General features: G+C 35.9%; 5 protein-coding genes and 1 long non-coding RNA gene across 8 annotated transcripts; 4 read left to right on the top strand and 2 right to left on the bottom strand.

The window, feature by feature from the left end:
• Positions 1–1300: 1300 nt before the first annotated feature.
• Positions 1301–4452, top strand: LOC103833480 (myrosinase MA1). Its single transcript, XM_009109562.3, has 12 exons — positions 1301–1731; positions 1844–1904; positions 1990–2051; positions 2164–2239; positions 2320–2485; positions 2586–2841; positions 2972–3087; positions 3164–3384; positions 3494–3528; positions 3616–3733; positions 3851–3953; positions 4022–4452. Exons 1-12 carry the CDS (start codon positions 1558–1560, stop codon positions 4269–4271), a joined length of 1638 nt encoding a protein of 545 aa, XP_009107810.2. The 5' UTR covers positions 1301–1557; the 3' UTR covers positions 4272–4452.
• Positions 4453–5978: 1526 nt separating this feature from the next.
• Positions 5979–8698, top strand: LOC117127447. Its single transcript, XM_033277815.1, has 2 exons — positions 5979–8087; positions 8177–8698. Exons 1-2 carry the CDS (start codon positions 7236–7238, stop codon positions 8669–8671), a joined length of 1347 nt encoding a protein of 448 aa, XP_033133706.1. The 5' UTR covers positions 5979–7235; the 3' UTR covers positions 8672–8698.
• Positions 8109–9033, bottom strand: LOC117127449. The gene is made up of 2 exons (XR_004450455.1): positions 8737–9033; positions 8109–8694 (listed from the first exon to the last, which is right to left on the bottom strand). It is a non-coding gene; the product is annotated as an uncharacterized LOC117127449 (long non-coding RNA).
• On the top strand, positions 8706–13000 carry LOC117127444. 2 transcript variants are annotated; one of them, XM_033277808.1, is made up of 17 exons: positions 8706–8819; positions 8905–8952; positions 9030–9098; positions 9187–9261; positions 9358–9426; positions 9494–9643; positions 9734–9805; positions 9884–9955; positions 10022–10156; positions 10254–10322; positions 10416–10502; positions 10580–10939; positions 11023–11451; positions 11587–11840; positions 11928–12009; positions 12134–12518; positions 12615–13000. In XM_033277808.1, the coding sequence occupies exons 1-17, from the start codon at positions 8706–8708 to the stop codon at positions 12878–12880; spliced, it is 2736 nt and encodes a 911-aa protein (XP_033133699.1). In that variant the 3' UTR covers positions 12881–13000. The 2 variants fall into 2 exon arrangements, with proteins under 2 accessions (XP_033133699.1, XP_033133700.1); XM_033277809.1 differs by lacking the exons at positions 9494–9643; positions 9734–9805; positions 9884–9955.
• A 1900-nt stretch (positions 13001–14900) lies between these two features.
• Positions 14901–19398, top strand: LOC117127446. The gene is made up of 9 exons (XM_033277814.1): positions 14901–15312; positions 15443–15526; positions 15607–15711; positions 15793–15891; positions 15973–16422; positions 16497–16553; positions 16624–16704; positions 16779–16835; positions 16927–19398. The coding sequence occupies exons 1-9, from the start codon at positions 14956–14958 to the stop codon at positions 17146–17148; spliced, it is 1512 nt and encodes a 503-aa protein (XP_033133705.1). The 5' UTR covers positions 14901–14955; the 3' UTR covers positions 17149–19398.
• Positions 19399–20630: 1232 nt separating this feature from the next.
• LOC117127203 lies at positions 20631–26091 on the bottom strand. Of its 2 annotated transcripts, XM_033276714.1 has the most exons (5): positions 23826–26091; positions 23425–23740; positions 23231–23341; positions 22975–23136; positions 20631–22880 (listed from the first exon to the last, which is right to left on the bottom strand). In XM_033276714.1, the coding sequence occupies exons 2-5, from the start codon at positions 23734–23736 to the stop codon at positions 21069–21071; spliced, it is 2397 nt and encodes a 798-aa protein (XP_033132605.1). In that variant the 5' UTR covers positions 23737–23740; positions 23826–26091; the 3' UTR covers positions 20631–21068. The 2 variants fall into 2 exon arrangements, with proteins under 2 accessions (XP_033132605.1, XP_033132604.1); XM_033276713.1 differs by having other exon boundaries at positions 23425–26090.
• Between the last annotated feature and the right edge of the window lie 5 nt (positions 26092–26096).

Here is a 26096-nt window from a genome sequence, read left to right as displayed (position 1 = left end):
CCCGGTCCTGTCACATAACATGTAAAGCATATGCTTTAGGGTACTATATATATCAGTAACTCGTTGACAAAAAAAATCAGTAACATACAAATCTAGGCCACAAATCATAACTTTTTAGCCGACTAATATGTTTTTTTTAGAAGAAATCTGCTTAACGTGGGAATTCAATTCAACATCTCTCGAGAATTATGTCATCTATTACTGTGTTTTCATATAGTTTTCTTCTCATTTCTTTTACGGTCTATGTTTTGTTATTCATTATATGTATACTTATAGTATCAATTTTTTGGTCTAAGTATTTATTGGAAAATTAATTCAAGTGTATAATTCAATTTGCGTGTCTTATATTTGTTATATATTTATAGTTCTATCCTAAAAAATGTTTGTCAAACAAATTAACAAATATCTACTAAATGGAAAAGTATGGTGAGCTTACTTTTAATTTATTGTTCATGTATCATTAGGTACTGTCTCGTGAAACTCAATATCACAATTTTATTAATTAGCTTTAAGCCACTTAAATAGTCGGGCCGACCGCACTATGGCAAGATAAAAGAATTGACATTTCCATAATTTTCGTTGATTATGTAAAATGTAGAAAAACATTACCTCACTGCTAGATATCCCACGCAACGAATCGGCAAGTCGTCCATCTCCTGCACCACAACTGTTTTGCAGATGATCAATAACGATTTAAATAATATATGAGTTGGTTGTTGCTTTCTTTTATCGGTTGGAGAGAGAGAAAGTCTCTGGTTTCATGTGATAAATCATCGAGCAGCGAAAAAAATATGCGGTGACTGTCATCGGTGAGCCGATGAGGCTTGTGATGAATGTGGCCTTTTGGATCACATGATAATTGGTTTTCTTTTTCCTACGGCATTGTTACTTCAGATTGAAGAGTACGTATAGTACGTATCCCTATAGACTTTTCAATAACTTTGTGGCGTCAATTCGAACTCCAAGTCAATTGTAAAACGGCACTGAACATCATCTGTACTAGAAGAAAACGTTTATTGGGGAGCTTTAGTACAAGGAATCTTGATGCATGTCGTTATACTTTTGCGCAAACCTTTGACCCATATGCTGCATTATGTCACCGTTGACTCATCAATTCTTTGTAAATTAGTGTGTGTTTTGCATATCACCTTCCGGTCGACTGAATTTTCATGCCATGCATTCATTATTAGAAGCTCATGGAACCTTACTCAACTCTTTTGATACCTTGTTTGTATTTTTTCTGGCCAAGTTATTCTGATAAATATAAAAATTCTACCCCATCGTTATTTATCAGATTAACTTTAAAATGATAGTAATCAACCGATCACAATTGACATAAAAATCCAATATTTTCTTATGAAATGATCGATTGAAGAGCCAACCACGGTAAAAAGCCACGGGTTTCATGTCACCTACACGGCTACACCTCTTCCAATATATTAATCAAGACACTAAGACAAGAAAATGCATACGTTACTCTTCTTTGTAAAGGCTATATAAACCCTAGATTGGTACAAAGGTTACATACTACACAACACACACATCTACAAATTAACCATGAAGCATCTTGGGCTCATATTAGCTTTTCTACTAGCTCTGGCAACTTGCAAAGCTGATGAAGAAATAACTTGCGAAGAGAACCTGCCATTCAAATGTAGTCAACCTGATCGTCTCAACAGTAGCAGCTTCGAGAAAGACTTCATCTTCGGTGTTGCATCTTCTGCTTACCAGGCGTGTAACAAATAAACCACTAATATTGTGTTGTCATACGTCACTTTACGTACAAGAAAATCATTTAAAACACTACAATCCAAAACTGTATGTGTTTTTTTTTTCATTTCAGATTGAAGGTTGCCTAGGTCGTGGACTTAACGTTTGGGATGGTTTCACACACCGATACCCAAGTTTGTTGTTTGCATGGTTATATATATAATATTGGTTACATACATGTTCATATACACTTATAGTAATGTATTTGTTTACTATCAGATAAATCAGGACCCGATCATGGAAATGGAGACACTACTTGTGACTCATTTTCATACTGGCAGGTAAATTTCACAATATATATATATATGTGTCATGTGTGCTAACTAATGTTATTCACTGACTTATCTATCAACTACGTGTGACTTGACATGCAACTATATATATAAACTGCAGAAAGATATAGATGTGCTGGACGAACTCAACGCTACTGGTTACAGATTCTCCATTGCGTGGTCAAGAATCATTCCAAGTATGTACACATATCACTGATCCATGTATATATATGTGATTTCTTGGAAAGAATAAATGTACGATACATATGATGAGCAGGAGGAAAGAGGAGCAGGGGAGTAAACAAAGATGGTATTAACTACTACCACGGACTCATAGATGGACTCATCGACAAGGGCATAACACCTTTCGTTACGCTCTTTCACTGGGACCTTCCTCAAGTACTACAAGATGAATATGAAGGTTTTTTGGACCCCCAGATCATGTATGTCATGTTTATGCCATGCATGCTGCTTATTAAGAAAAGACGAAAACATACAAAGTTTTGGTATTGGGTTAATGAAATGATTCTGTAATATTCGCAGACACGATTTCAAAGATTACGCGAATCTGTGTTTCCAAGAATTTGGTCATAAAGTAAAGAACTGGCTCACGATCAACCAGCTCTACACAGTGCCTACGAGAGGCTACGGAGCAGGATCAGATGCACCCGGTAGATGTTCTCCAATGGTTGATCCTACCTGTTACGCCGGTAATTCTTCAACTGAACCCTATATCGTTGCACATAACCAGCTTCTCGCTCATGCCACGGTGGTCGATCTTTACAGGAAAAATTATTCGGTGAGTTCTCCATTTTGTGACTTGTGTAATCTAACATATTTGACTGATCAGTTATCAAAAAAGTAATCCAACATATCTGATTCTGATTTTAATCACATCATTGTGTATATATATATCTGCGTGACCACAGCATCAAGGAGGTAAGATTGGACCTGTGATGATAACTAGATGGTTTCTTCCATATAATGACACTGATCCAGACAGCATAGCTGCAACCGAGAGGATGAAAGAATTCTTCTTGGGATGGTATATGTTTATAAAATAAACTTAACATTAGCATATGTTGTATATATAAACTGATGAAAATGTGTATGTGCATCAGGTTCATGGGCCCGCTAACAAATGGAACATACCCTCAAATCATGATAGACACTGTGGGTGATCGGCTTCCATCGTTCTCTCCGGAAGAATCCAACCTCGTAAAGGGTTCATATGATTTTCTTGGTCTCAACTATTATGTCACTCAGTATGCCCAACCAAGCCCTAATCCAGTTCATTGGGCTAATCACACTGCCATGATGGACGCAGGCGCAAAGCTCACATGTACTATATATATTTCCACTTAGTTAAAAACTTAATTTATTTACCCACTCTTTTTTTTTCAAATTACAATAATCGGTGACCATCAATTATTTCAAACTTGTGTTTACAGATATCAATGCAAGTAATCATTACATTGGTCCACTGGTATGTATGCATGATCCACCCATATCCTTCATTTATTTGTTAACCAAAAATTGCTTTTTCTTATTAATATTTGCTTCCCATTCTCAGTTCGAGGCAAACAGTGACGAAACCGAAAACTCCTATTACTACCCTAAAGGCATTTATTACGTAATGGACTACTTCAAAACCAAGTACTATAACCCGTTAATCTATGTCACTGAGAATGGTGAGTTCTATTACCCATCTCTAAATTCATCTTTAAATGTTAAATGTAATTTGAGGTTGGTTCAAGAAATTGACAAAAAAATACTATGGATTGTTCATATTATGACGGTTTAATTAGGAATCAGTACCCCCGGTAATGAAACGCGTGATGAGTCTATGTTCGATTACAAGCGCATCGAATATCTCTGCAGCCATCTCTGTTTTCTCAGTAAAGTCATCAAGTGAGTTGATGCCTCTCTCCTTCTGTGTATGCATGTATGACCTCTAATGAATGATTTCTTGCTTTTAGGGAGAAGCATGTCAACGTGAAAGGATACTTTGCGTGGTCTCTTGGAGATAATTATGAATTCGACAAAGGATTTACCGTCAGATTCGGACTCAGTTACATTGATTGGAATAATGTCACTGACAGAGACCTCAAACTTTCTGGAAAATGGTATCAGAAGTTCATAAGCCCTGCCATCAAGAACCCTCTGAAGAAAGATTTTCTCCGCTCCAGCCTCACCTTCGAGAAGAATAAGAAGTTCGCAGATGCATAAAATACCCAACCCACTTTAGTTACCTCATCAAGATCATCTTCATGACTCCTCTTTCTATATATATATCAGGAGCTTCTACCTACCACTGTATAAATTCTCAATAAAGCTCTTTGCAGACTATAATGAAAATTATCAATAAAGAAGATGATCATTCTCAATAAATATTTTGTTTTCTACATTATGTCAAGGGATGGAGAAAAGAAACCAGCCAAACTTAATTAAATACTTAAACTGAAACCTAATTGAATTATGTTTACACATCAATTATCTATATTATTAAAATAGAAGTACACATTAAAAATCATATATTTAATGTAGTTTATTACGGACAAGTACGGCCCAATAATGAACTTGAATTTTTTTTTTTTTTACGAAAACGTGAATCACTTGACATATGTAATATTTTAAATATATTAACTACAATATAAAAAATCTATATAACCTACCTATACTTTAGTTTGAAATGATCATGCTCAAGTTTTATATAGTCAACTTACATCATGCATCGATGTACAATATTCAAACCACTTATAGTTTTTGTTTTCTTTATAGGATGTATCGATCAACCAATCATCCTATTGATTTTCTAAGTTTTATAAAAAACAAATCAATAAATACAGACTCAAAATCCAATATCTTCTATTAATCAAAACAAAATATCTTCAATGTCGTATCTTTAATGTACCTATTAAATATATAAATTGTAACCATAATTACACTAATTATAAGAATAGATTTGATTCCAACCAATTGATCTATTACTTCGGTAATTGATTTGCTTGGAGAAGAGGAAACAATAAATTTAAAATTTGTAAGAATATAAAGATATAGAGATTCCAACAATTGCCTATTTTTGCGTATGATTTTCGCATAATAAGCTTCAAATTGAACATTGAAAAAGATAGAGATTTTTTTTAATCTTTTACCGACACCTAACTTAAACAAAACAAAGAGCTAAATGTAATTTATTTTCGTTATTCTTCCTGGAAAAAAACGGTTACAATATAGGCTTTCATAATATGACCTTGTAACATATTAATGTTATGGACATTTAATAATTATCTTGACGAAAAATAAAGACTATAAATAATTTATTATTAATAAAATTATGAAATTATTTACAATTTGATGACTAATTCATCGCCCTTTTTTATATGTTAAATTTTTCATAGAAATTTAAAAATCATTGTATTTTCTTTAAACATGTACAACTAATTTATAATCTTTTATGCCATACTAAGTCATAATATAATATTTCTTCATATTTTACATTAATAACCATTGTTTTTACATTTTATATATCGTCTATAATTCTCTAATTACGTCTATTTGTTCAATTTTTTATATGATATCGAATATTCGTCATAAATAGATGGTTTAAGATACCAAAAAAATATTTAGTTGGTGAATATAATACATCAAATATTATAAATACATCATTTAATTAAATAAATAACCAAAAACTAAAAATTTATAGCCGCACTGGTGCGCGGATCAGTGTCTAGTTTTTATTAATTAAAAGATACTTTAATGGTTGGTGGGAGTGGAAGAATAACTAAAGAAAGTCGTCACAGAAATAGTCCCAAACGTGCAAATCGATGGTGGTCACAAACTTTACAATTTTATTCAGTTATATGGGAAAAAGGAAGAAATGAATCAAAAATAATTCTGGGACCAGTTTAAAAGAGTTCCATACGTAGTAAACAAACGTTTGCACCATAGAAAACAAGTTGTTTGTAATACATGAAGTCGTTGCATAATACTGTTGTGGTACGACGTGGGAATAAAGAGGAATGTGACATATACTATAATTTATGATACGTTGATATGGTATTGGAGACTTGTTGAGAATATTCAAATATTTGATAAGGATGAACACTATATCGCAGATCTTTCTATATTCGAAGTTTGACGTCTTATTCCATAAATACAAAGTTTATGAGTCAATTAATTAGGTTAACAAAAATATTGAGAGACAAGAGCAGAACACGAGTTTCAGTCTCATTTAGAGGGCACAATTCTACTCGCTTTCCCATGAAATCTAGTGTGCAAAAAATTTGGTTTGAAGACTGTGATTGTAGATCAATGAGAAATTTAGGAAGCAAAAATAAGAGATTCTGGTCTTTGAATCTTGGACTGTGTCATTTTGATACATAGCAAAAGAAGTACGTGGCACATGCCCCGTCTAACTTCTTTTCTTTAGCAAAATATAAAACAAAGACCATTCCCTTTATGTAAAAATAAAATGAGAAATTTATAGAATAATACACTTTTCTAAACTTACTTTATATCATTAGACACTTTCTACTACATATATACTTGGGCAATTGTCAATAATAGCACCTTTTGAAGTTTTCCTTCCCAAACTAGCACTCAGGATCAGAAGTCACAAAAATAGGTTTCATTAAAGAGGTAATTTACCTTTATACCCTTTGTTATAAGAATAGAAAAAAAAACATTTCATTTCATTCGATCGCGAATCGTGTCGTCTCCTCTCGGGAATCTTCAAACCCTCACCGGCACTGTCGTCTCCGACTCGGGAATCGTCGTCTCCGGCTCGGGAATCATCTTCTCCGACTCGGGAATTGTCGTCTCCGGCTCGGGAATCATCTTCTCCGATTCGGGAATCGAAGTCTCCGGCTCGGGAATCATCTTCTCCGGCTCGCTAATCGTCTTCTCCGGCTCGCTAATCATCTTCTCCGGCTCGATAATCATCTTCTCCGGCTATCTAATCATCAGCGTCACACTCTCTACTCTCAAAATCGGTAACTTTTTAAAATTAGGGTTTTTGAATTAAAATTTGGGAAGCTTGCGTTTTGATTTTGATTTGTGTGTTACTCGTTCTTATTAACAAGCGAAGCAAATGAAGACTTTTGTGTTGTTTTGTATTTGTGTTATTTCAGGAAAGCCTTCCAGAAAAGTTTGAAATTTTTTTTTTCCTTGTTTACGCAGGATAGAAACAAGATGGGAGATTCAGTACCTCTAAAACTAGCACTGCCAGAGCTGAAGTATCCTATTGGTTCACAGCCAAAAGAAAAGTCAGCAATCAACCAATACTCTGGTTCAGATTATATCTCTATTGTCAAAAGCATCCTAAAACCAGATGAGATGATAAGAGTCCGAGGATCATTTCTGGGACCTGTAATGAAGCTCAGTGAGAGAGGATTGAAGTTATCAGCAAAGATAGTCTACGCCATTCTCACTAGAAGCATCGTTTCTGTCAAGGAGAATGAAGCCTGGTTCCATTTCGGTGCGCAGCCAATGAGGTTCTCTATAAGAGAATTTCATATGATGACAGGCTTGAAATGTAGTGGTGCATTAGAAGGACCACGAAGGGAAACCGAGAGATTTAATTGGGAATTGCTAAAGGGGCGTAGTCATAAGTTAAGTGACGTGGTGGACCAGCTCAGAAACACAAGAGAAGATGCTTCTGAGGAGAGAATATGCCTCGCAATGCTCATCCTGGTAGAGAGCATATTATTGCGGAAGAGCAAAGGAGGGAGTTTTCCTTTGGAATATGCGAAAAATGCACAGGATATGACATATCCATGGGGAAAAGAGGCTTACATTGTGCTCCTGAAGTCAATTCAAAACGCTGTCGCGAATCATTTGGAGAATAAATCCAAATTTGAGTTGCAAGGTTATCCTCTAGTATTCCTTCTTTGGATACTAGAGTCGATTCCTTTGCTAAGGAATAAGTTCAGTAAGTGTGTACCAACAGTTGAGGTTCCTGGGCCGACTTACTTGTGTGAAAAATACACTGAGATAGAGAATCCATCACTTGATAGGGTTTTACAGGTTGAAGCTGATACAAAGGTAAGCTTTTCCAAGTATATGTTTCTCAGTTTATTTGGCTTCTTCTTTTTAATATGTTTCTCATTGGTCTTTTTTTGAAATATTCTCAGCTGAAGGTCCATTGCATACTACCTTCTATTCCTCATGATCCAGAAGATGATATCTCCATTGAAGACAAATATAGTGACGAGTTGGAAACAGTGAAAGATGTAACAAAGAAAGGGTACAAGATTACAGCCGATGACTGGGAAAATAGGTGTGTAGACACATTTGACACATTGGATGCTCTTATTCAAATGATGGCAAATAAGGAGACTGGCCAAGCTTCTACTCCGATTGATGAGGATTCAGTAAATGAAAAAGTGAACAGGATCATCACGGTAATGGAGGAGAATCTGAAGAGCATGAAGGATCGAATGTCATTACTGGAAGAAGAAAACATACATCTTAGAGCTCGTGTGTCAGAGTTGGAAGGAAACAGCAATGTTTTTCCCACTAACGTGACACAAAAGGTAAATTCTCAAAACATCTTCTTTTACATTTGCATTTTCAAGTATTTTTTGGAAGATCTTGTACATATTCTTGAATGCCTTCCTAATATTTGACAAACAGCGATCCAGTGGGACACCTTTATCTCCAATGTCTCACACGCAACCATCCAGTGGGACACCTTTATCTCCAATGTCTCACACGCAACCATCGAGTGAGACACCTTTATCTCCAATGTCTCAACAGCCTAATTTGACACATGAGGTATGTAACCAATAAATATTGTTGAGTTTTGAAGTAATATTTGGAAAGCTTTTGTACTTCTTGAATGCATTCCTGATTTTTGCAGGAGACAATGATTGAATCAGCTGCATCTCCAAAGTCTCAACAAAATGAGGTATATGCTCAAAAATTTTTAAGAAAATATTTGGAAATTCTTGTACAAAATCCTGAATGCCTTCCTGATTTTTGCAGGATTACACGCAATCATCGAGTGAGACGCCTTTATCTCCAATGTCTCAACAGCCTAATTTGACAAATGAGGTATGTAACCAATAAAATATTGTTGAGTTTTGAAGTAATATTTGGAAGCTTTTGTACATATTCTAGAATGCATTCTTGATTTTTGCAGGACACAATGAATGAATCAGATGATGAAACTCCTGCCCTTGATACTCAAGTATTCTCTCCTAATCTGACAAAAGAGGTATATGCTCAATGATATTGTTTTCACAGTTGGAGTTTACAAATTAGTTTTGGGTGATTTTTTTTTACATATAAAGGCTTTTCTGATTTTTGACAGAAAGAAACAGAAACGTCTACCGGTGAGAGGCCATCCAATCCTAATCAAGATGGAAAACCAGATGATGAGGTAATATTTATTCTAGAAATTATAGTTGAATGTATTCATGATGGCCATTCCTGATATTTTTTTGCAGATTGTGAGAGAGAAATTAACAAGTGAGTCACCTGCTAGTCAGAGTCAAGTTTTGCAGAAAGAAACAGTAGAAATGAATGAGACACCTTCTTCTCCAATAGCTCCAAAGAGTATTGAAACTCCCGTTTATACTCCAAGTCAGACTCAGCAGGTACATGGTCAAAAAAAATCTTGGATTTTTAAGTTAATGTTTGGAAGCTTTAGAACGTACTCTGGATTGACTTCGTGATAATTTTTACAGATTGAGAGAGAGCCATCGGATGACACGCCTGCCCTTGATACTCAAGTTTTTACTCCTAATCTGACAAAAGAGGTATATGCTCAATGACAGTTGGAGTTTACAATTAGTTTTGGGTGATTTACATATATAGACCTTTCTAATTTTTGGCAGAGGGAAACACAAACCTCTACTGATGAAACGCCACCCAAAACTAATCAAGGAGAAGGAAAACCAGATGATGAGGTAATATTTACTCTAGAAATTATAATTGAATGTATTCATGATGGCCTTTCCTGATATTTTTTGCAGATTGTGATTGAGTCACCTGCTGCTCAGACTCAAGTTTTGCAAAAAGAAACACTGGAAATGAATGAGACACCTTCTTCTCCAATATCTCCAAAGAGTATTGAGGCTCAAGTTTTTACTCCAATTCAGAAACAGCAGGTAAATGTTCAAAAAATCTTGGAGATTTCAAGTAATGTTTGAAAGCTTTTGTACGTGTTTTTGATCCCCTACCTGACTTTTTTTTTTTTTTTTGCAGACGGTAACAGAGGAAACGTATGAGGCTACACAGCCATTGACTGAGATCATTTCAGCAAACAATAAAAAGGTAAGCATAGAAATGTCTTTCATAAGTACAACTTGAATTTTAAATTGTAGAAACTTCTTCATAACTACCTCTTTTATTTTACTGTTATTACAGGAGGATACACATGCTGTGCATTACAGACCTTCCTCTCCATTGTCTTCACTAATTGCACTAGTTATTGAAGAAAATAAGAATGCTTTGGTAAGAAGAAATATTTAAAATGTTTAGGTAATATTTTTCTATTCAACTAACTCTTACCATTTACTTTTGTCTTATAGAGTGAGACAGAAACTGCGACCCAATATTTTTCTACAAGTGAAGGAGAGCATTCACAATCAAGCAGAAAGAATCAAGCGGAAGAATATCTCAAGGATACTACAGAACCTACTACTGAGCTAGTTTCCACAGATGTTTCGAAGACACAGCCTCTTACTCCGCAAACACAGCACCTTCAGACAAGTGAGGGAGATCAATCCGATGAGACACCATCAGAGCAGAATCAAGCAGAAGAAAATCTCAAGGATACTACAGAACCTACTACTGAGCTAGTTTCCACATATGTTTCGAAGATGCCGCCTATTACTCAGCAAACAGAGCATCTTCAGACAAGTGCTATAGATTTTTCAGAAAAAAACGAGGTATGCATCGAGTATATTTGATCTTTAATTATTATTCTAACAATTTAAAACCGCTGATGTTACTGAATCTTCATTTTTAATAGGTTGAAGTAAGCAGGCTTCTAGCTCACTTTCAAATAGGCGCAGAGGTTGAAATTTTGTCTACTGATGACGAAATATGGTATCCAGGAAAGGTTGTTGATCTTAAACTGTGTGAAGGACTAGAGGAGCTGACAGTTGAGTACACGACACTCTTCACAGACCAACATAGACTTCAGAAACTTCAGGATACTATCACGGCTGACAAAATACGTCCTGCAACACCAACTAGTGACCAAAAATCCTTTGAGATGATGGATAAGGTAGAAGCCTTCTACAACAATGGCTGGAGCAGCGGACAAATTAGCATGGTACTTGGTGATAACACATACTCGGTGTGTCTCTATACTTCTATGGAAACTATTCTATTCAAACATTCAGATTTGCGAATTCATAGAGAATGGAAAGATGGAGTCTGGAAGATGGCAGATAAGGTAAATCATAACTAGAATTATACTTCACGTGAATTGTTTGATATACATACATTTTAGTTTCAGGAATGGTTTCCAGAAATTCCGATTGCAACAAATTTGATAATATTTTGCTTGGTGTCTATTGTTTGATTAAAGGTGAAGCCTGATAAGAAAAGGAAAGCTGCTGCCTCATCACAAAATTCAGGAATGGATAATGTTTTCCTAAGAAGGAGCGAGAGGGTGCCTAAACGATCTAGAGACACAAAAACTCCATTCAAGTCTGACAGAAATCCGGCTTTAACTGTAATACCTGAGATTATACCTGCAGTTGATCCGTTTTCAACTCCTGCGGAACATAAGCTTTCAAGGCTTCAAAATTGGATGACATTAAAGCCCGGCATGCATGAAACGTAAGCATGTTTCTGTCCTTGTCTATATATTCTTATATTTATGTATAAGAGGTTTGGTAATTCCTTTGAATCTTTAATCGACTGCAGGTCCCTATCAATCAATGATAATAAGATAAGGAAATCTTTCTTTCAAAGCATGGAAAATGCAAAAAAGGACCTTAAGAAAGAGGTAATTTGTTTACATATGTTCTTGCCTTGAGCTTTTTTTTTAAAAAAAAATTCAGGAAGGATTTGTTTAGTTTCAGGAAATTATATAGTAACAAATTAGATAATGTTTGCCTTTTTTTTTGCAGCACATTGATGGAGCCTTTGCAATGCTAAATTGCAGAAGAAATGAGAATGCTGCTTGGTTCCACAACTACAAGATTCCAAAGGCGTGCTTCCTACCTATGGAGTTCTTGCATTGCTTGCTCTCTGATGATTTGGCTTACAAGAAAGAAAAGGTCAAAGGTAAAAAGATTTTCAACGATTTATTTAAAGATACTGTGAGAGGGAAGGTATATCCAGAGAAGACATGGGGAGAAGATGTTGATGTTGTGTATGGGATTACTCTTGGAAAAAAAAGCAATGTCTGGATTGGGATGGAAATTCATTTGAAGAAGAAAAGAATCACAGTATATGATTGTTTTCAAAAGGAAAGCAACAGCATTGATATTCCTCAAGTGAAAAAGTTGGCAGGTATGTATAAACAATCTGTATTTGATGTATTCATCTGTTTCTTGGTTTGAAATATTCAACTGATTCTATCTTGATATTGATTTTTAAATATGACAGTGTTGATTTCTAATCTGCTGGTGGAATCTTCTGGTGATGAGGTAGATAAGGTGAAGATGATTCCATTTGAGATTGAGCAGGCACAAGGTTTACCCAAGACAAAACATCCTTTCAACTGTGGGATATTTCTTGTCAAGATTCTGGAGTGCCAGTCATTGAAGATAGGAGACATGACAAAGATTAATGATGACAATGCATTGGAGCTAAGGAGAACCTTGTCTTGTGAGATCTTCAACCAATTTGTGGATGAGAGCTTTGGGAAATGAGAATGATGCATGAAAACATTTTTTGTTTTAGTTAAGACTCGGTTTTAGTTATGACTGTTTATTTTGTTATGTTGTTGGCGTCTGGTTACATAAGAAAGATTGGAAGGATATCAAGTATTTTATTTGGGTATCATATATCTTGGAAGGTTAAAATATTGTTTCTGGATGGGTTTCCAGAAAAAAAGTTAAGTGTTTCAAATGTAAAAAAGAATGAAATGAGATTATATACTAAGGATTGGACATGTATATGGTAAGCTTAAAATTGTGATGTTTACAGACAACAAAAATTTAGAACCACAAAGGATCGAACCCAGAGGGAGAGAGTCTGCGTATTTGGATAGTGTGGGAGTTTAGCCACTAGGCCAAGAAGAATCATCTGTTATGGATTACATTTAATTTTATTTAACTCCAAACTGTAACACAAAAAAGAATTAAAATAGATTTTGAATCCACCACATATCGAACCCGGGGATAGAGAGACTTTTGAGTTATAAAAAGCCTTGGTTTAACCGCTGGTCTGAGGAGAATCATCTGTTAAAGAATATTACATAAGCATACTTAACCCAATTAATATAGGATAGGTTTCCAAAACAATACATTTCGATTGAAAAAAAACAAAACTCTTGCCGTCTCAACACTCTCGCCGTTTCAAACTTCTCGAATCTCACTCGTCTCCGCCTCTCGAATCTCTCTCTCATCTCCATATCTCTCGATCTCCGACGAAAACCCATCTCCAGAACTCTCTCTCTCTCGATCTTTTACGCGAGCTCTCTCTATTCTCCGAGAAAAACCATTTCTAGAGCTCTATCTCTTGAAGGTATGTTGCAGATTCAACCTTATGTGTGTTTTCTTTCTGAGAGATTGGTCTCCTGGTTTTTGCTTGTGTATAGACTTGCTCGTTTTAACCTAATATGATTCGTAGAATTCTAGTTCATGTGAAAGCATGTGTATAGACTTCGGGAAGGATTTGTATTTTTTTCAGGAAACCCTTCCTGAAAATTGGATTTTAATTAATTTAGACAAATAAAATTTTTCTTGTTTACGCAGGATAGAAACAAGATGGGAGATCCATTACCATTAAGACTAGCACTGCCTGAGCTGAGGTATCCGATTGGATCAGAGCCAGAGAAGACGATATCGATAAACCAACACTCGATAGTTGCTTATATCAAAACTGTTAAGGAAATTCTAGGAAATGATGAGTTCAACAGAATAAGAGGGACGTTTTTGGGACCGGTGATCAAGCTTGGAGAGAGGTCTTTGAAATTATCAGCTAAGATAGTGCACGCAGTTCTCACCAAAAGCATCAAGACAGTGAAGAGACACGAAGCATGGTTCCATTTTGGTGCTCAGCCAATGAGGTTCTCTATAAGAGAATTCCACATGGTGACTGGTTTGAAATGTAGTGGTGAAGCAAGAGAACCACGAGAGGGAACCGAGAAATTTAAGTGGGACTTCCTAAAAGGGCGTACTCATACAGTAAAGGACGTGGAGAAGCAGCTCAGAAACACAAGAGAAGATGCTTCTGATGAGAGATTCTGCCTTGCAATGCTCCTCCTGATTGAGAGCATACTACTACAGAAGAGCCTTCTCGACGGTGGCACAACTTTTACTTTGGATTATGTGAAAATAGCGCAGGATATGGATGTCTTGATGACATACCCATGGGGGAGAACAGCTTATAATTTGCTGTTAAAATCACTTCAGAGAGCTGTCGACAAAAGCCTCGACAAAAACAATTATGATTTGCAAGGGTTCCCTATGGCATTTCTTATATGGATACTTGAGTCAGTACCTTTGCTACAGTATGCATTCAGTCAAGTTGTTCCTATTCTGAGCGTTCAACCGTCTACCCCAATATTTTTGTGTGAGAAGTACCTTCAAATAGCTTCTCCACAGCTGATAGATGTTCTCCTAATTGAAATCAAAGATCATGTAAGTTTTTACATTATTTTTTTCTTGTTTCTGTTTTGCCTTATGATTCTCCATTTAAAAGCTAATTATTTTTATGGTTTCAGCTTAAGGTCACATGCATCCTACCTCCTATTTCTAATGATCCAGAAGATGATGTTTGCATGGGAGACGAAGCTAATAAAGATCTGGATGACATGGCCGATTTATCCAAGAGAGGTTATAAGTTTAAAATTAGAGATTGGCGAAACATGTCAGTAGACCTATACGGTGCTAATGAAGAAATAAGAAGAGCATCTTTACTGTTTGGGAATGGAGGGATGAGTCAAGCTTCTACTTCGTATCAGGAGGAGTCTTTGGAATCAAAGATCAACAGAATCAGCGAGATGGTGGGAGATAATTTAAGGATCATGAACGATCGTTTGTGTTTGATTGAAAAAGACAGGAAACAGATTAAAGAACGTGTGACAAACCTAGAGAAACTACAAAGAGTTACTTCATATGAAACTCCAAACAATGAGGTAACTTTTTTTTCGGAAATTAAAATTAATGTTTATCTAGTTCTTGATTCAGTTTTGAGTTGTCAAGTAATTTTGGAAGATGTTATACATATTTAGGCTTGCCTTCCTAATTTTTGTTGTACTTGCACAGACTGACACAACTCCATTTCATGAGACGGCTTCCAGACAAGGTGAAGCCAATGCAGATCAAGCAGATGAACAACTTAACAATGAGGCAAGTATAATTTTGAAAACTGTTGGTATTTATAAAATTATGAATTTGGTACGTGTTCATAATCCCATTCCTGACATCAGGATACACGAGAGCCTATGAATGAGATCACGAAAGAGACACCTGGTTCTCCAATAGCTCAACAGAATATTGAGACTCCAGTCCTTACTCCAATTCAGACGCAGCAGGTACCTTCTTTAAAAAATTGGACTTTTCAAGTAATTTTTGGAAGCCCTTGTACGTGTTCATTCAACCATTCCTGAATTCAGGAGACTCACGAGCTTATGAATGAGATCATTTCACCAAACATTTCCGACACACAGCCAAATACCCGAGCTCGCAGAAATCTTTTAACAGAGCAAAATAAGGTATTACTTTCATTAAAACCTTTAATAAATACTCAGCAACTATCAAAATGACTGGATATCCTTGAATCTAAACCATCACAGGATGTAGAAAGCAGAGTTCAAAATCCCTTTGAGATCGGAGCAAATGTGGAGATTTCATCACAAGATGACAATACTTGTCATAAATGGTATCCAGGAAATGTGTTGGCAACATATTTGGTTGATGGGGTTGAGATGGTGAAAGTTGAGTACTTCGTCCCGTCTCTGGACGAAAAGAAGAGGAAAAGGAGTGTTGAGACACGTGTATCAATTGACAGAATACGTCCTCAACCACCACCTGAGAGATCTGGAGCGAAGAAAAGTTATGAGCTAATGCAGGACGTGGAGGCGTTCGACAATGGTGCCTGGTGCGCTGGAAAAGTTAAAGTCATTTTGTTTGATGGCTCGTGTTTTGTCTCTTTGAACAATTCTAAAGAACAAATTTACTTCCACCATTCTGAGATGCGAAAACCAAGAAAATGGGTAGATGGTGTTTGGGAGATGACAAAAAAGGTAAAACAAATGCCTTGGATCACTTGAATTGAAAAATAATGTCATTTGTTTAATATCTCGGTATTGATTTTCAGATGGAAGAAGAGCAGACGCAGAGTGTGAATCCAAGTGAAGGAGATGGTGATAAAAAGGTATGAAATATTTATACATCATACTAGGAATTAAGATATAAATGTATCTGAATTTTTGTCATTCAAAAAGGGGAAGGCGAAGGCTGTCGCTTGTAAGAAAAATGAAGCAGCTGGTCCATCAGAAGATGGTGTTGGGAAAATGGCAAAAGAGGTAATAAAAATGAATAAGATCCACTTGAATTGAAGTTCAGGTCAATAGTTTGATATATCGGTTTTGTTTCACAGATAGAAGTAAAGCAGGGTAAGAGTGTGAAACCAAGTCAAGACGATCATGCAAAAAAGGTATAAAAAATATTTTTACTTCATATTAGGAAGGCATTCAAGTATAAAGATAAAAACGATCCTGAATTTTTGTCTTTATTTTTAATTAAAGGGGAAGCCACATGTTGGTAAGAAGAAGAAAGCAAATGCTCAGCCAGTAGATTTGCTTCCTTTTCTACAGCGAGAAGAGAAGAGGCCAATACGACCTAGAAACCCTCCTATACCTGTAACACCTGAGGTAATCCTTCCAATTGATCCATTTGTGACACCTGAATTTCCTCGGTTTTCAAGGCTTACACACTGGATGGATCTACGGGGCATATATCGTGTGTAAGCAACTTTTTGTCCTCGCATAAATATTCCTAATTTATTTTGTAAAAGTTTCGATTGATACTAGTTAATTTTATCAACTACAGACCGTTTTATATCAATGGAAAAGAAATTGAAAAAGAGTTCTTTCAAAAAATGGACGATGCAGAAAACAATCTCAACAAAGAGGTAATCAACACTCTGTTCTGTCTTCTATTTGATTGTGTGATATGTTTAGGAAGAGGTTGAGTTGAGCTATGCTAGATGTCCATGTTATAGCAGTTCTATATGAAGTTTCTAACTATATTGTTACATTGGCAGCACATAAATGTTGCATTTGAAATGCTAAATTGTAAGAGGGTTGAGCAAGGTGCTTGGTTCCGCAACAACAATCTTCCACCAGCATGCTTTGTACCAGTCAAATTCTTAGAAGAGGTTGGGTACGCTTATGAATCTGTCAGGAAGCCACATAAGAAAAAAAAAAGTTATTGGAGGGCTGTGTAGGCGAACTTGTGAAAGGTTTAATACATCCAAAGAAGGTATGGCTGGAAGATGTTGATGTTATATATGGTGTCATTGAAGATAAGTTGAGCTGTCACTATATTGGGGTGGAGATACAATTGATGGACAACACAATCACACTCTTCCATTGTGGTCTTCCAAAAGCAAATATCAAACGTGCTCTTAATCAAATCCAAGAACTGGCAGGTAAAAATATTAGCTAATTTAGAAAATAAAAGTTTGTCACTTGCTGCTTGTGATTGTGATGCATTTTTACATATTCATTTTGTTGTCTGTTGGTGATTGATTTATTGTATAATTTTGGGTATTTATGACAGTGTTGATTAGTGCCATAAAGATGGAACTTCTTGGTGAAGAGGTTAATTTCGAAGATATCAGTCCATTTGAAGTTAAGTTTGCAGAAGGGCTTCCAAAGACAAAATTTCCATACAACTGTGGTATTTTTGTTGTGAAGATGCTGGAATGCAGGTCACTGGGATTGAAGAGCATGGCTAATATAAATGATGAAACTGCGATGGACTTACGAAGCAAGCTATGTTGTGAGATCTTCGACCAGTTTATGGATAAAGATTTCCAGGAAGGTCAAAGGAAGTGAAAATGTCATATTTGTTCTGTTTTCTACACTGTTTTTCTACTTTGATATTAATTATCCCTAACGTTTAAGTTTAAGTTTGTAATGAATTATCCCTAACGTTTTTTTCATTTAGATTGTTATTGAAAAATTTTTAGGATGTATTGATGAATTGTCAAATGCTTATGGTACTTTTAGGATGGGTTTCCAGAAAAAGAGTGAGAAAGCAAAATGCACCAAAGCCTAGCATATTCCTTTAAAGTTTACAAAAAAAATGAAAAAGAAAGTGATCCGATGTTGATTGAACTCGTGAACTCTCGAAAGATGAATCAAAGTGTGCAGCCGCTGTGCCAAGGGTGTTATACTTGCCAAAAGATATAATAAAACGATAATAACTTGTAACTTTTGAATATTTAATTAAAAACAGAAAAAAGTGAAAATATACACAACGGGAATCGAACACGGCTTATTGTGTGATAAGGGTACACTAAGAGTAGAAGGGCTTGCCACTAGGCTATGGTGGATATTCGATATCAGAGTAAATGTGAACTTATTTATTCACAGACGATAGATTTATATGATCTGGATATCATTTTAAGTATTCAGGATAGCTTTCCAAAAACAAATTCCTTTAAAGTTTACAAAAAAAAAATGAAAAAGAATGTGATCTGATGTTGATTGAACTCGTGAACTCTCGATAGATTAATCCAAGTGTGCAGCCGTTGTACCAAGGGTCTTATACTTGCCAAAAGCTACAATAAAACGAAAATAACGTTTGAATATTTAATTAAAAACAAAAAAAAATGTGAGTATACACAACGGGGATCGAACACGACTTATTGTGTGATAAGGGTACACTAAGAGTAGAAGGGCTTGCCACTAGGCTACGTTGGATATTCGATAACAGAGTAAATGTGAACTCATTTATTCACAGACGATAGATTTATATAATCTGGATATCATTTTATGTATTCAGGATGGCTTTCCAAAAACAAATAAGCAAATCAGATAACCAAGTTATAAGAACACTAGGCCAAACCATTACAAAATAGTGAAAAACATTGAACAAGTTTTTTATTTAGGTTGTTAATTGAAGAAACAACACAAGAGAAACAAAAGTGCTTATTCATTTAAAATAAAAACTGAAAATCAAACATAATGTGGTCCTTAAAAACATAAAAAGAGAAGACGATAACATGAAATTACTCATGATGGAGCCAACTTTCGCCAAGTTTATCCCAATCAGGGACTTTGACCTTCACATCAGCAAGCATTCCTTCCGCTTCCGAGTGCTCTTCTTTGAGTTTCTCCAACTCAGCAGTTAAATCAAATTTTCCATCAGCTTTGATAATATCTTCAAGCAACTCGATTTGGACAGCAATTGAATTTGCTTTGCTGGATGCAAGATTCCAATCATTCTCAGATAGCCTGTATTCGTTGGACAAACGAAGAAGAGCCCTGTAATGTTCCACAGTTTCCTTCTTCCCCTTCTTGAAACCTTCGGCGGCATCACATCCGTAAACCTCCTCTATGGGACGCTTCATCATCTTCTTTGAACTTCCTTCCATTGAAACTTTGTCCTGCAACAAAATCGAAACTAAGATGTTACGATAAAATAGAAATAGAAAAAAGTTCATGAATTGAATGGAAAATGAGAAAAATCGAAAACTAACTTGTATTGCAAAAGGATATATCAAGCGAAATGAAGTGAGTGAATAAAAGGTCTGATATCGTCCCTTATATTTATAGAACAAAAAGGAACTCTTCGATTATTGAAGTCAGTTAAAATAAACTCTTGATTATTGTGGAACTCTTCGATTATTGAAGTCAGTTACTGAAATAACCAATCATATAACACCCAATCTTGACGAAAAGAAACTCTTCGGTTACTGAGTTACATGATGTCGTTTGGAAGAGACTCTTCGATTCCTGAGATATATGTTTGAACAAAAAAAAAAAAATCACCCATTACTCGTAGGAGAGTCGAACCCGGGTCGATCAAATGTTTCGGTATCATAGGTTTCGTGGTTTAGCCGCTAGGCTGAGGAGAATCATCTGTTAGTTGCTTCCACATAATTGAATTTACCCATACAATTTATAGTATAATACATTGGAAAGATCTTTGATAGTTCAGGATGGGCTTCCGATTGCGACAAATGTGATTCCTGAGATATATGTTTGAACAAAAAAAAAAAAATCACCCATTACTCGTAGGAGAGTCGAACCCGGGTCGATCAAATGTTTCGGTATCATAGGTTTCGTGGTTTAGCCGCTAGGCTGAGGAGAATCATCTGTTAGTTGCTTCCACATAATTGAATTTACCCATACAATTTATAGTATAATACATTGGAAAGATCTTTGATAGTTCAGGATGGGCTTCCGATTGCGACAAATGTGATTCCTGAGATATATGTTTGAACAAAAAAAAAAAATCACCCATTACTCGTAGGAGAGTCGAACCCGGGTCGATCAAATGTTTCGGTATCATAGGTTTCGTGGTTTAGCCGCTAGGCTGAGGAGAATCATCTGTTAGTTGCTTCCACATAATTGAATTTACCCATACAATTTATAGTATAATACATTGTATATTACAAAAGTTGGATGTTACAAAAGTTGGATGGGATTCCAGAATAGTTGAATATTACTGTGTTTTTTTCTAGCAAAGAAGTTTAAACTAAAAATTGAAATGAGATCAAAAGATAATGTTGTATATTACAAAAGTTGTAAGAAATCATACTTATTCAGGATAGGGTTCCAAAAGAAAAAATGTATATGGTCTTGTGCATATCATGTAACCATCAAATAGCCAAACATCCAAATAATAATCGATAAAAATGTAAAAATGTAGAACTTCATCCTATAGGCCTCTGGCATGTGATCTTGTTGTGCCCTCCTGTGCCACATCTGCTGCACTTGTGGGACTGAGATTTAGATCCAGGAACCCCAAACTCGCCAACGGATCTCTTTCTCTTTGTAGGAGGGCGTCCACTTTTCTTTTTGGTAGCTGGAGGTGGGCAAGACAGTTCATCAATATTCTCTGGATAGGTGGACGTTGACAACTCTCCACCAGGATGTATGCTTTCAGCATAAGCTTTAGCCCACGTTTCTGTCAAGTGAGAAGCATCAACAAAACGGTTTTCATCTCTCTTGATATGCTTAGCAGCAGCGATGGCATGGATGCAGGGGATCTTGTCAATGTCGAAAACATTACATGTGCAATGCCGCTTCTCCAAGTCAACAACAAACTTCATTGTTTCATTCTTCACCTCAAACTCGCTTCGATCAACTTGATACACATTCAACAACATTGCGGCCCCTAACCTAGATACCAATTTCTGAACAACTTTTGGAGTAACCAGGTGCTTATGTTTCGCAGCCGCTTCGCGTCGCTCAAAAAACCAAGTGGTCATCGTCAATCTGATAGTTTCAAGGAGAGAGATAATGGGCAACTCACGAGGCATCTTCAACATAGAATTGAGAGACTCTGCAATGTTGGTAGTCATGATATTATACCTGTTCGCAGGCGCATAGCTTCGTGCCCACTTCCTAAAATCAGACTCTTCCAGATACTTAGCCAATTCAGGACATTTATCCTTTATGTCCTTGAAGATTAACCAGAACTCGTGACACGTATAGGCATCAGCAGCGCTTTCCACCAGAGGTAGCAACCCAGTCTTCGCATATGTAGGAGTGATGTTGCGGAGCAGATGGATCCTGCAAATTCCATGGTGAGATAAGGGATATACATCCTCCAACGCTGAAGAAATGGAGTTAGCCCTGTCTGATACAAAAACAAGATCCGAAGCGTCCGGGATCTTCTGGCTCAAACCTCTAAAGAACCATTTCCAAGAGGCGCCGTTTTCTGCGTCAACCACTGCAAAGGCGAGAGGATATAGATGATAATTCCCATCTTGAGCACAAGCTGCCAATAAAGTCCCATTGAATTTTCCCTTCAGAAATGTACCATCTACTGCAATAACTCTCCTCATCAATGAAAATCCCCTTATCGATGGACCAAAAGCCACAAATGCATACTTGAACTTTCCTGCAGCATCAACATGTTGATAAGTCAAGGAACCAGGGTTTGTTTCTGTGATTTTATACAACCACCTAGACAAATTGTAATAGCTGTCTTCAGGAGTCCCTCTAACCAAAATCTGAGCTTCTTCTCTCACTCTCCAAGCTTGTTTGTAATTGATGTGAACACCATGCAGCATCCTGACCTGTTCAATGATCTGTTTCGGTTTGAGACCTTCCTTTTTTTCTCCATAATTGCTGGAAATCAAAGAACCCAACAACTTTGCAGATGCTTGTCTGTGGTTGGCTTTCCTGTGTGTTGTATCGCATGTATGCTCATGAACATACTTTTTAACAACGAAAAAATCTGAAACAGGTAGCTTGATAGCACGCATCCTCCACGTGCAATTTTCATCAACACAACTCAAAAGCACTCTTGACTTGTTAGAAGAGACAGTCTTGTACTCAAACTTCCACTCTAAAGCCCATTTCTTCATCCTCAACATCAACTCTCTCTTTGTCTTAAAATAGCTATTCACCTTAATATCGCCAGCTACTCTCGTGTTTGGTGAAAGTCCAATATGGACAGGGCTAAAATCCGGAAGAGCATTCAGAGGAACTGTAGAAACACCTTCATATAGAAAACTCTGCAAAAGTCAAGTAGTTCTGTAAGGCATAATACTTGATTATGAAGCATATCATGCAAACACAAACAGAAAAAGGGAATTAGGGACAATGTACCTGTTTTTCACTCTGCACAGTAGGAAGAATCACTGGATTGGCATTCAATGGAACAGTAGAAGCAAATGTATCAGAAGCTTGAATGTTACAGCTAGCTGAATCAGTACTAAAATCCGGAAGAGCATTCAGAGGAACTGTAGAAACACCTTCATATAGAAGACTCTGCAAAAGTCAAGTAGTTCTGTAAGGCATAGTACTTGATTATGAAGCATATCATGCAAACACAAACAGAAAAAGGGAATTAAGGACAATGTACCTGTTTTTCACTCTGCACAGTAGAAAGAATCGCTGGATTGGCATTCAATGGAACAGTAGAAGCAAATGTATCAGAAGCTTGAGTGTTACAGCTAACTGGATCAGTACTAACCTGCATAAGTCAAGTAGTTCTGTAAGGCATAATACTTGGTTATGAAGCATATCCTGAAAAGTCTAAGAAAAAATCATACAAACCTTAACACACAAACGACAGGTTCCATCAAATGCTCTAGTCTTGGAAATGAAAGTTCTGAGCTGACGAGTATTACCTATCGAGAGTGGGGGGAAACTTTCAATAATACATTTCATATCCAATGAAAAACCATAACTCAAACTGATTTCTTCCTCTTTAACACTAAAATCTTCAGAGACAATCTTCATCAAATCTTCATACAGTAGATCTTCTTCTATGGAAATGATTGATGCATTCCTCTTCAAATCAACAAGAAACTCCCACTGGAGAGATTCTTTTGAGATCCATTGTCCACAGATGCACAAAACTTCCATTGTTCTACAAAATCAACTTCAAATCATCAACAAATGAATAATATATAACAAAACCTAGATAATGTATAACAAAATGAAATGATTCAAACCTTAATCAAATCAGACACACGAGAGAGAGAATGAGATGAATAGACGTAGAAACGACAGATCAATTGAGAAACGACGACGACGATAAATAAACGGAGAGACGACGACGACGGATCAACGGAGAGGCGAAGACGACGACGGAGAGACGACGACGACGACGACGACGGAGAGACGACGACGACAAGGACGGGGAGACGACGACGGAGAGACAACGACGACGACGACGGAGAGACGAGAAGAAGAAGCGATGAAACGAGGACGGCGACAAATTGATTTCAAATTTGTTTTTTAAATTAGTTAAAGAAGGGGGCATAAGGGTAAATTGCCCCTTTAATGAAACCTATTTTTGTGAATTCTGATCCTGAGTGCTAGTTTGGGGAGGAAAACTTCATTTAGTGTTCTTTGTGTCATTTTCTCTATATACTTTCAGGTTCTTTCTTTCTTTTTTTTTTTACTTTCAGGTTTTTATGTGTTTAATGTTCAAAATAGCTTTCTCCAACTCAAAAATCACATTGCCATTTAACTAAGTTACAAACAGATCTAATTGATCTAACTAACACCCATGGCATTATTGAAGTAATAATCTTTTTAATTGTTGATTATTCTTTAAATTGTTAATCTTCTTTCAAAACTCTTTAGAAATTAGTTGTAGGTCTTAATTATTTTATATCTACCTAATAGCCATAAAATTGGAAAAAAATCACAACTACTTTTTCTTTCGATCAAATGAAAATAGATGTAAGAATGAGGCATACAGAGCGGTGGAGACCATGTGGATGCAAAATGTTAAGATGGTGTGGGATAAAATTTGAGAAGCAAGTTTATACCACGGAGAAAATACAAGATATAAATTTAGAGAGCAAATTTATGCTTTGAGCAATAAGTACAATTTCAAGAAAAAGAAAATGTACTTATTTATATGGAAGTTGTCCATATCCATGTTTCTTGGACAAAAGGTTTTGGGAACACGGAGATCACTATAAAATGACTATGGAGTCGTGTGTATTCCATAAGACACTGGGGGTATTATTATAGAGGAAGGGTGAAAATGTTTTAGGGGTGTTCTTGGATTGTGCTAAAGCAAATGTTGAAGTACCGACAATGGAGAAACATGTTTGGGTAGATTATGAATCTTACAGTAGCAGCTATTAGGGTGTTAATAGACTGTGTAAAATTGATTAAACAAGTCTTGTATAGTTTGTTCGGACGATTTCTAATAAAGTAATAGTTGTTTGCTTGTATCATATTTTGTCTCTTGATTTATCTCTTCTGGATTACTGTATTGTGGTATCATCTTTACACTTACAGAACTTCCTCTAAAGGCATTAATTAAGCGGGCATTTTGTGATAGTTATTGTTTTAGAGACATTTTTATTAATTATATTATTTTAGTCTTAAATAATAGAAGATAACATAGATTATATGGATTTGTGTTGCAAATTTTATAGCAATTTGGATAAGCTGAATAGGGGTTAGATAAAAAAAAGTAAGAAAATATTGATTATTATGGTCTTATGAACATGGTCGTAGTTTTAATAATAGAATAACCAAATAAAAATTTAAAATAGAAAAGTTTTAGTGAAAAAATGAAAATATTTAGTAATTGGTTATATCTTTCATAAAGAAACTGTTTATGAATATTAAATTAAAGTTCAGTCACGATTTTGCATAAAAGAATAGAACATTATTATGTTTAGAAAAAAAATATTTATTTTGTTGATGTTTACGTTGTTTTTTTTTTCTGTGACAATATTATTTACTATTATAGTTTCTATAAAATCCGAGACATTTTAGTTTCAACCTCTTATATTAATTATATATACATGCACGACTTTGATTTGAGCTTATGAATTGCTATATATATACTCATATTCTGAATAAGATACCATCTTATCTTTATTTATCTTCCAAGTGAATAAGTTTACTCCAATAAATGTGTAATAGCCGGTTGTATCTCTTTTCCACTTTATCTTCAGCCTAATCATCATCACAATAGCCACTTTTTGAACTTTCAATGCATCTCATACAAATACCCTGACTAGGGGTTCCGTTAAGATACTTGAATATCATGTCCACTATGTTCCAGTGGTACATCTTGAGAGTTTGTATATAGTGGCTCACCTGCTTTGCAACAAAACAAATGTCATGCTGAGTGATGGTTAGGAAGATCAACTTACCAACCATCCTGATGTATTGCTTAACGTCCTCAAATGACATATCCTCAACCTCTCATTATCTTATAACTTTATAGCCTTCTTTAAGAGGTGTCTTGG

Source organism: Brassica rapa, chromosome A08 (genome assembly GCF_000309985.2).
Source record: "Brassica rapa cultivar Chiifu-401-42 chromosome A08, CAAS_Brap_v3.01, whole genome shotgun sequence".
NCBI lineage: Eukaryota > Viridiplantae > Streptophyta > Magnoliopsida > Brassicales > Brassicaceae > Brassica > Brassica rapa.
The sequence above is the reverse complement of the archived record's forward strand: the minus strand, read 5'-3'. Positions and strand labels throughout refer to the sequence as shown.